The following is an 11,212-nucleotide window of genomic DNA, read 5'->3' as shown; positions in this document are numbered from 1 at the left end:
TACATGATAGAGGGAACTCATACATGTCTTGCTGACCCCCCTCGCTCCCAGGAAACCGTGGGATATAGTGCTGGACATGACGTTACCTTGGGTACATGACAGTCAGCCCCTAACCAGGCTCTGTTTCACGGGCCTAGGTGTCGCTCGGTTTCAGTCCTTGGTAAGGTATGAACTTGTGGTAATTGGGGCAACTGCAGCAAATGTTTCCACTCTTCTTTTCTTCCCAGTCCTATCTGACTTTACTGGTGTTGCTTTTTAAATGAAATGAGAGCAATTAAAAGAGTTGATGATGGTGGGCTTATTGGGAAATCTGTTAGTGTTATGGTGTCTAAGTGTCTGACTAACAGGGCCTAGGAGCAACTGCATCAGAAAGGTACTTTTCTACTTTTTTCCTTGCAGAATTCTAGGCAGAGTCTGGCGCTGGAGTTGGCTGTCATGTCCAAGTCTGTCAGCTTTTTTTGTTTGAAACAGCAAGGGTAAGATGAACTGCAGGGTAAGATGGGCTGTTTTTGAATACGATAGTCCAGTTATGATACCACTTCTTTTTCCTTTTCTTTTGTTTTCTTCCTTTTTTCTTTTTTCCCTTTCTGTTCTTTTATGGCATTGACGTTGGAAGTTTGGCATAATCTTTCATTTATATGAAGATGTGTTACCTTGCTGGACCAGTTCCTTAAATAATTCAATATGAACACTAAAATTTAACAGTAATAAAATAGTCCATCTTGCCTTCATTCCATTTTACCCAGGAGATTTAAAAACAAGCATAGTGACCAATTAACGAAAAGTGATTGTTTTGGTACAATGGTATAGCGGATATGGTAAAATCGTTTCTTTGAAAACAAGTTTCTGGATACTTCTAAAAGATCTTACGTAAAGTTTGTGCAATGAAGCTTGAAATTGTTTATTTGACATCATTAGAAATTTCATTCCATTCAATTATAACGTTATGGATAAAAAAATCCATACATGCTCATTTATAATAAATATTTGTGGTTGTAAATTACATTGAATTTTTTCCCTATTTTTAGTAATTAGGCACAAGAAGAGTTCATGTGCTTCAATTTATCTCATTAGTCTCTAAATTAGCATTAATAATTATGCAAATTACTATACGGTATCTGTCGCCCCCTCCATTCTTTAGTGCCATGAGCAGGCAACTCCAGCAATGCATTATAATCTATCCTTATCTAGTTTATGCGTAGCGGTCTAATATTTTCATTGCTGCTCTATCAAATTAAGTGTGTGGTATAGCCACCCATGTTTATCTGAAATTGTGGGGGTAACTATAGAGATGGGAGATGTTAGTTTTTTTCCTAAGCAGTCAATTACTTTACAGTAATACAAATGACAAAAGTCCAAAGCATATTTATAATAGGTTTCAGATTGTGCATTTCAGGTATGAAATACTTTATTTCATATCTACTCTTTTCATTGACGGCTCATATTTATTTACTCAAGTGAGTTTTTACAAAATATTTAAATAAAGTTCATTTAGTGCCTTGAAGATAATGTACTGTATAAATGCTTCAATGTCAGTATTAACTTAGAGGTTCAGTCCAGCTAAGATTTATTCTGGAAAGCCAGTTCAAGTAACTGCTTTTTTCACATTGCTATATATATATTTATAAATTTTAAAAAGGCACTGATCATTGAGTCTCCCATTACTATCTTTTGATTCCCACAGCTCCAAAAAGATCTGTCTTTATAAATGTAATCAGTTCCTATTTTTCATTTCAGTTGTGTGTGTTTGTACAAGCAGTACATGTAAGCCTGTAGCTTAAAGATTCTTTTGCACAGTGATTCCATCTCCCCACTGTGGCAAAAAGTGCTGAACACTTATTAATTATTTTCTGTGCATTGGTTTCACCTTTCTCCCCTGGTTTTCGTTAGGTTCTGAGCTCATGCCCAAAGCCCTCTCCACCAGGATAGTGGGAGGCATTTGGTGGTTTTTCACACTTATCATCATTTCCTCGTACACTGCTAACCTAGCCGCCTTTCTGACAGTGGAACGTATGGAATCTCCCATCGATTCTGCTGATGATTTGGCCAAGCAAACAAAGATAGAGTATGGGGCAGTTGAAGATGGAGCAACCATGACTTTCTTCAAGGTAAGCTTTATATTCTGTTTGAAAAGATCCTGTATCCTGACTGTGGCGGGAAAGTTTGTGCACCTTGCTGAGGAGCAATGGATATGATTCCCACTGCTGTCAAAAGCAACTGAAAATCACTTCTTTGAGGATTTGCAAGGTCTCAAAGGAAGCAAATACAAAACCTCCCATGAGAAAGAAAATCAATTTCTTTGATGATTTTCACTTAAAGAATTGAAATTATAGCAGTGGAGTAGGTGAAGAAACCTGAACCCTTTGCTTGGACAGATCTCGTATAGCTGTGTACAAGAATGAGTTTGGTCAGATTAAGAGTTACAGTATCAGCATTATACTTAATGGCAGTCTTCGTTCAAGCAACTAAGCATATTAGTGGCTGGACTGAGAAAACCCTTTTGAACCTCATATTTTTGAGAAACTTTTGAATGAAATTTGGGGTCCATATAAAAAGTTCAGATTCTTCCAGTTTTTCTGTTCCTTTCAACCTGTTAATAAGATCATTCAATTTGAAATATAGTGAAATGTGCTGCTGGATTAGAGAGAAATCTTTTGTTTTCTAGCTTCATCAAGCATTTAAATGGGCTTAAATTAGTGAAAAATATGCATGATAGGAGGGAGAATGGTTTGTTCTATAACTCCTTGTGTTTGATAGCACAGAGGTGTCTCGGATCTTCCAGAGAAAGAGGTGTTTAACAATATTTGTCTGATATTGGATACATTTTGAAGACTTCTAGCGAGTATATTCTGGTTTTATGAGTTATCATGCTGTCACCTAAAGCTTTGAAGAGACTGTTACATTGTCATTTGAAATTAGACAAACTGAGGTTCAAGGTAACTTGTAAACTGGTGCAGAAATTGAGGAATATATGGTCAGTTCCGCTCATCAGATTCAGAGAGTACAAAATTTGTTTAGATATCAAGGCTAAATAGTCACTGTTTAATCTTATGACCTTAGGGTCAATTGAAGTGTACACATAGTTTTAATTTTAAAAATAATGATAGGGCTTTCAGCTTCTGTTTGGAAATAAAAATGAATTAAATTTCAGCATATTTTACGCTGTTTAACTTATAGTGTACATTGGGAAAGTTCTGAGTATTTTTCCCAGAATGCTTGTTGAAAAACAAGCCCATGAAGTAAGTAATCAATTAGAGGTCTCTTGATGTCAGGAAATATGTGAAATAGTTAAAAGAAACAGCATTGCAATTTTAAAGACTGAGGTTTTTAAAAGAATCAAAATGGTTTAAGTCTCAGGACATAAAGAGAGGGCACAAGGTATCGGTTGAGTTACCAGAAAACACTATGGGGCTTTAATTTCATTTTTCTCTGTCAGAAAACTTTGAACTTGTTGTAATTAAAATTTGAACTACGGACTCTAAAATATTAGGAAGCATGTTTAAATTAGCAGTGTCTTTCCTTGTGTTTGCCAGAAGCACTTTTCTCTACATCTTCTTAACTTTTCGTTTTCCTTCTCTCTACCCTTAATTTTCTCTCTTATTCACTCTTTTTTCTTTTTTTTATGTGCATAATCTGTTTTTTTAGGCACACAGAGACTATTTCTCCTTCTCTGGATGTTTTTCCCCCTGCATATTAATATACTGCTCCCTTTTCTGCACAATTCTTTCTTCCTGCTCTCTTCCTTCCTCTGTTTCTATTTATCTACATATATTTTGTGTTTATCTAGTATATTGTATCCAAGAACTAGAGAAGACTTACTTCTAATGAAATAGCAATTGTAAATCCTGCACAGAATAAATTTGTTTGCAGTTGAAATAACCTATATGCAACAGTTATGGTGTCAGATCACTTATCTTTGTTTTGTTTTTAGTACACTAATGAGTTCTTCTTCACTATGAAAGAAAAAGAGAAATCGGAACAAAACACAGGATTTCTTTATTCAGCTGATACATTTTAGGTCAAATTAGGGTTTATTCTGTAAAACAAACATATTTTCTGGGCTTTATCTGTGAACAGATTATTGTTTGTAACTGTGACATGAAAATGCACTGATAATTAAGAACTGTTCTAGCAACCAAATGATTACAAGTATTTTTTTAATGTTTATTGTCTTATATAGTAGTATGTAAATTAATTGGTATTATTTACCTAATGAAATAGATCCAAACTTAAGCATTAGAAATAGCTACAACTGTTCTTGTAGTTCAGCTAATGTGATTTCCTTACATGAAGAAAATAAAAATACAAGAAAATATTTTAAAATAAGACTGTAAGTGGAATTGCCTTAAAAGGTACTACTAGAATTGAACAGCTCATAGATAATACTGCTAAATGATACAAAAAGTACTTAAGAACAGGAAACTGACAAAGGAAGACAAAATCAGAAAAATGTCTTAAGTGACAGAAGTGACATTGGATAGAGATAATATAGAAAAGCATAGATAGTACAGAAAAACAGAAGAGTTGCAAACATTTTCTGCATTGTGTGTAAAAAACCCAGGATAAATATTCACATTTTAAATTCCTTTCAGAATATTTTATGTTATATCAGTAAGCTAAAGGAGGATTTTAACTGGTATATATTTTATTTTCTGATATGTAGACAAGTGAATATCGAGTAGGAAATAACACTGCCTTCTTATATAGCATTAGGGAAACTATTAATGAACTATTGTGTTCTGTTCTGGTGACCACACTTTGAAAATATGTTTAAAATTGGAAAGAGTTCATTAAAGGTGAAAGAATGACTGTAGGTCTGGAAATAAGCATTGTAGTTAGAGGCTAAAGAAGATCGGTTGTTTAATCTGCTGAAGAGAAGGTTAAGAGGTGACTTGATCATGGTCTGTAAGTGCCTTAATGGGAATGAGACTTTTGGCAGCAGATGACTGTTTAATCTAGCAGAAAAAGGCATAATGAGACCCAGTGTTTCAAAGCTGAATTTAGGCAAATTCAGACTGGAAATAAGGTGCATATTTTTAAAAGCGGGAGTGATTAACCACCGGTACAACTTATCTAGGACTGGGCTGGATTCATCCATCACATGCAGACATGTGAGGAAAATAGCCCAAACACATTATGCTTTTGATTTAGTGGCTACTCAATGAAATAGATAGCCTTCATTATACAGGAGCTCAGATTAGATTTTAGTAGTCCCATTCTACTTCAAAAATCTATGAGAGTATAACTTCTCGGACAGGATGCACAAAGATGATTGAGAGGATAAATTTATCATCTGTGTGTATGTTTTTCCTTAGCTGCTTTGTCTTGTTTTAATGAGAGTGGATTGAGTAAAACAATGGCATTGTGTTACAACAAGAAATGAAGGCACCAGATGGTTTCCTAATGTTAAATGAAATTATCATATCTTGGTAATAGTTATTAGTTCCAATCACAGTGAGGCTTGGTAGCTGCTCATGAGACTGACAGTAATTTCTGCCTAAATTATCTATATAGCAGTCCATTGAATTCTTTCGTAAAAAAACTTTGGAACCTGGCCAAAGCTGTGTGCTACTAATACAAAAGAAGAGCATTTTTCGAAGGAGAACGTAAATGGGAATCAGACAAACTAACTGCTAGATTAAAACCTGCTAAATTTAAAATCTTGGAGAGCACAGGGGCTATACCTTGAAAATGCTGTTACCCTTGTGACTCAAACATCCCTGTGAAATAGCTTTATTGAAAAAGCAGAATATTGTCTCCAGAGTTTTATAAAGTCCTCCAGATCATTGAATGACTCCTCATGGTCTGAGAAACATGACATTACAACCCCTTTTAGAAGGCAAAAAGTGGAGGAAATTGTCAATGCTCTCTCCTCTTAAGATCTACTTTTCTAGTCAGAGCATGAAAAGGAAGTAGTTTTACAAGTCTGTTATATGCCTGGTAGGTCTGGTGGTCCATTTCATTGGGAACAACAAAGAAAACCTCAGTATTTTCTAAGAATTAGAAAGAAATAAATGTAGACGTAAATTCTAAGCCATACCTACTGCTAGGCTTGTAGTTTCCATTCCTGATGCGCGTTTTGGTGTTTCTCAAATTGTGGAGTTTTTCTTAGTTACGAATTTCTCTTCCTTTATCTTGACTCTCTTGTCACTATTGACCATTTTCAAGTTTTAGAAGTCTGTCTTCCTCCTGTTTGGAATAAAATAAAAAGCATTTATTATTTTCATGAGAAGTACTTATCTCACACTAGCTGTTCTTGGATAAAAAAGCTCATATTTTTCATTGCCTCTGATTTCTGTGGTCTCTCAGTCAATGTTTCTCAAAATACCAGTATCTGTTTTCTTGCTGAATGACAGTTCTGAAATTGGGAAGAACAATATTAATTCCACCCTGCTTCTATTTGTACCACAGTTCTCCATCCTCACACATGAATGAAACTACTACAGCACATATGTTTATATGTGGTTTACAATTTTTTCTTTACTTTTTTTGTGAAGTTGCTATCTGCTTTTTTTTCTCATCATTTTTCATATCTGTACCTTTCAATGACAGAATTTTTTCTTTCTAGGTTTTGGTACAGTAGCATGCACAATGTAACTTTTCCCAGTTGCGGGTACTAGGCATCTGCATACCAAACAGTAAAAAACAAAGTAATTTTTCATTCTCTAATAGCAGTAGATTAGTGTTATTACTTCTGTATCACAAATTAAAGGTCTTCTCAGCTCTCTGTGAGAGTCGTATATTTTATATCCTTGTTTTGCTGATAAGGAAGCTGAAGCATTAAGAGGGAATGCATCTTTTTCAAGATCACTTGGTGAAAGGCAGATAGGGGACTAATTCAGGAAGCTGAATCACACACCTTGGAATTATCTGATGGACTATTCTATTTATCATTTACATTTGCCAACTTCTTTCCTTTTCTTCTTCAGGACCCATTTTTATACATCAGCTTTAGTTTTCTACAATATCCTCCATTTCTTCCTGCACTGTGTTTTCTCCACAGAGATCCATGCTGCTGACTCTTTTCAGTCCTGTCCATGCCCTCTCCTTCCCCATCCCTCTCCCCTGCTTTTTACCTTAGTCATTTTGTTACCACCTCCCTCAGAAAATTTTGAGGGGCAACAATTCAGCACCTAGTGTCTGTCTTCCAAGTTCTAAGGCTATTGTTAAAGGAAATAGCATGAAGCTCTACCTATGCATTGAAAAATCTGAGAAATAATCTATTAAGCCTGAAAGAAGGAGTTGTAGGCGAATTTTCCCACTGCTTGCAGCTGGAGTGCAAGTGACAGATGTCATGACATAAATGAAAGAATAGCAGCAAGAATAAGGCTATGAATGCCACTCATTCGTCGTTAGTGATGTTGGCATTGGCATGCATAAAGCCAGTATAACTTCAATGGGTTTTTTCAAACCTGGGTTTGAACATTGTAATAGGCAGATGACGTTTATCTGTTTAACGAATAAGTGTGCATGTACAAGCACATGGGCATATACACCCATAGAACCTTTAGTTGAATGCTGCAAAAATTTATCAGTGCATATCAATTATTTGGTAGAATTGTTGCAAGTCAAAGATGAAAGAAGCACCACTTCTGAGCTTCTCAAATATCCACGGACTGACAGTGACTAATGGAAAACAATTTTTTGAGTCCCAGCCTCCACGTGCTGATCTGCATAATGCTTAAAAAATAATTGGTAGCAGATAACACACATATGTGTTCAGTTTGCTTTAAAATTATTTCACTTTATAGATAAGTTGCATTTGAATGTAACGCAGACTTGTTCTTATGCATAAAACATGTGCCATTTTTGACTAAAGAGGGAACTCAATATAAATACCATGCAATCTTTTTTTCTGTCTTCTTTTCGATCATATCTGCTAGAAACACATACAGTTGAAACATATTATTTCCCTTTTCCTAGGATTATTCCCTCTTTGCAGGAACACTTACTCAGTTAACCACTACTTATTTGAATGTACAAAAAAAGCAGGCACAGTTGCAAACCTGTAAAGCAAGGTCTGTGGTCACTCCATACACTTACAAGAACTGAATCTGCAATGACAAGAGTCTGTGAGAACGAGATATAGGCTTTGCTCAAAGACCTCGTAATGCCTCTGCCTCACTGAGTTCTACTTATTTCTTTAAAAGATCGAGGAAGCTAGGTAGAGGTAGGTAGGTTAGATGATGCATTAACACAGACTATAAGAGCAGCAGTGCATTTGAATTCTAAATAGAAGAAATTCAGATAAATGCGGTACCATTAAGTTCTTTGAGGTGAACTGTCTTTCTTTTGAGTCTGAGGGCAGAAAGCAGAACTAATTCACATAAAGGACCCCATTCCAACCAACTCTCTAGGTACTGGGACAAAGTGACTGAAATGGTTTTATGCTGTCTTGACCCTTCCCCCTTCTCTGGGGTTGTCAGAGCCATTACTGTTCCTGCAGTAAATAAGAGCATTTGTTTGACTGCCTGTTGCATCTACAGTGCTGAAGCATGAAACTAAAAATAGATGGAATGTGGTAAAAATCCACTACTTTTCCATCCTTGCCTTTTTCCATATCCATGCCCGTGCCTTTTCCCTTCCCATTCCTCTTTCCTTGTACCCTTTTCCCCTGTTCCTACATCATGGGCTGAAAAAGATGAGCACAAGGACTAGTCAACTTCTAATTTCTGCAGAGACTTAGACTGCATTATGCCATATATCCAGATAGTAAGCACTCTTAATAAGCTGCCAGGTAACATGTGGTATTCATGAATAATTATACTCCAAAATCATGTTTATCATTTACACCTGTCACCAGCTACAGCTCTTAGAAACCAATGAAACACATACAAATTCTTTTCAGGGTCCTCTCAAAGAAATATACCCAACTTTCCAATAAAAACAAGATTAGTCATTGAAAATAATTAAAATATTGAATTAAATAGGTAACATATTAATTGGGTCCCCACTAGTTTTTTTTTTTAAAGGAAGTTGAAGAGAGACATAAAAAATAAATTAAAAGTGGGCATTAGGAAAAGTCATTTTTGTCTTTGGATCAATTAAAATTTCCCACAGCTCAGCATCTGTTTCTGCCTTACCCCAAATATTCATTGGGGAAAAAGTTTTATGCTGATCTCTCTGCAGAACTCTCAGGTGGGCTAAACGATGTAACCTGTGGTCCCATCTGGCTTTCCTGTTCCATAAGTACTTCTCAGTGTGAATATAATGTAGAGTTAAAATGAACATACCAGCAAGAAGCTGACATTTGAATTATTTTTCAAAATTACATGCATTAATTAGCGCACATGCATTAATGATCCATACTGCAGGTACATGATGGAGTTTGAATAAAGCTGGTTCTTTCTCAGTGTATAAGGTATGGCAAAATATAGCAAGATCTAATTGCCACTTGGATAGAAATACAGGATACAAGAAATCAGAGCCCAAAGTGGGCTAATTAACCTATTAATTAACTGTACATTTGTCTGTAGAAAGTGAAGCCTGATGATATACAAATATTATCCAGACCACACTTTGAATCTTAAATTGTGTCAGAATTTTTGAGCACCAAAAGGCAAGAGTTTCTACCAAATGTACCAATTCAGAGGAATCTAGATACTAGAAAAATCATTTTGTAGTTAAGAGAAACCCATTCTGTCTTTTTTTTTTTTTTTTTGAGAATATATAGTGATGTCACTGAAAACAAGAGAAGTAGGGGCTTTTTCCTTTGAAGTTGGATGGAGTTTAGTCACTATTAATCACTGCAAATTGCTTCTGGTCATATCTCTCAATACATTTCTTGCTGTGTTTTTTGGGTTCAACTTAAGCCAGTCTAACTGTGAGTAGTCCAACCACTTCTGCCTTCAACCTCAAGCTCTGTTTGCTCTACATATCAAAGGGCTGTGGCAAAAGTCTGTCCAGCTTTCTGATCTAACTAAAAATGAATCTCTTTTTTTTGTTGCATGTTTGCTTTTCAGTTGTGAAGAAAGCTGCTCTGGCTGCTAGAATGCTAGAACTGATGTGAGGGGAGCAGAGGATGTCCCCTTTCCATGGCAGGGTGATCTTATATTCATAGTATGATTTGGACTGGAAAGTACCTTAAAGATCACCTAGTTCCAACCCTCCTGCCATGGGCAGGGACACCTCCCACTAGACCAGGCTGCTCAAAGCCCCATCCAGCCTGGCCTTGAACACCTCCAAGGACTGGGCATCCACAGCTTCCCTGGGCAACCTGCTCCAGTGTCTCAACACCCTCACAGTAAAGAATTTCTTCCTAATATCTAATCTATATCTACCCTCTTTCAGTTTAAAACTGTTATCCTTCATCCTATTACTACACACCCTGATAGAGAGTCCCTCCCCATATTTCTTGTAGGCTCCCTTTAGGTACTGAAAGGCCACTATAAGGTCTCCCTGGAGCCTTCTCTTCTCCAGGCTGAACAACCCCAACTCTCTCAGCCTGTCTTCACAGGAGAGGAACAACACGTTTCTAAAACCACTGGAAATCCATACCCTTTGGGAAGTGAGTTCTGTTGCCTAGACATTTAGAGGTGAGAGGATGAGAAAATCAACAGCAATATAATTGGTGATATTTCCACAATGTGTGTTGTCCTTATGTACTATTGTATGTTCTGTCTTAACTGGTAAGCCATTTTGTTTCCTTTCTCTCACCTGATGTGCTTCACTGTCTGGCATCTTCATGGCCTGTAATGGCACTGCTGACAGGATCAGTTGTAAAAGAATGACTGAACCCTGGGCTCTGAACATAGGTTTATCTGCAAGGCTTTTTCTTCAGAAATGCATAACCTAATTGTATCTAGCCTTATCACCTTTCTCTCCTTCTCCTGCTGCCTTCCCCTAGGAGGCAGGGCAAGAACACTTTCCTTTTCTCATCTCTTTTCAGTTTTTTTCTCTTTATGTCTGTCTTTAGATCATGAGCGAGGTAAGAAAGGGAACTGAACTAGATCACAGAGAATCCTTCAACTGCAAACAGCTTTCTGTAGGAAAGACAGATTTCAGAGTTAGGGTTTGTTTAGGAAATTGAGAGTACATCTGAGAACATTTTTAACTATCAGATTTTGAAAAAAATAATCTTGCTCTTCAAAGCAAATACATCTATCACCAAGTAGCCATGTAAAGTTTGCAGATTTGATCTATGACTCATCCTGGGAATGTGATTCGGAAACAATTCTCCAGAGTGAACTGTCTCTCGGTTTAGCCAGTTTTG

The 11,212-nt window shown here is 36.5% G+C and overlaps 1 protein-coding gene across 3 annotated transcripts in view; it reads left to right on the top strand.

Annotated features, from left to right (window-relative positions):
* GRIK2 (glutamate ionotropic receptor kainate type subunit 2) overlaps positions 1-11,212 on the top strand; it is a 418,840-nt gene that overhangs the window by 323,173 nt on the left and 84,455 nt on the right. For all 3 annotated transcript variants that reach the window (XM_063329880.1, XM_063329879.1, XM_063329881.1), the window contains one exon: positions 1,891-2,108. In XM_063329880.1, coding sequence (XP_063185950.1) covers positions 1,891-2,108 — 218 coding nt within the window. The remainder of the gene's footprint in view (positions 1-1,890; positions 2,109-11,212) is intronic.

The sequence above is a fragment of the Chroicocephalus ridibundus genome, chromosome 3, assembly GCF_963924245.1.
Source record: "Chroicocephalus ridibundus chromosome 3, bChrRid1.1, whole genome shotgun sequence".
Lineage (NCBI taxonomy): Eukaryota > Metazoa > Chordata > Aves > Charadriiformes > Laridae > Chroicocephalus > Chroicocephalus ridibundus.
Note: the sequence above shows the minus strand (reverse complement) of the source record. Positions and strands in the feature narration are given on the sequence as shown.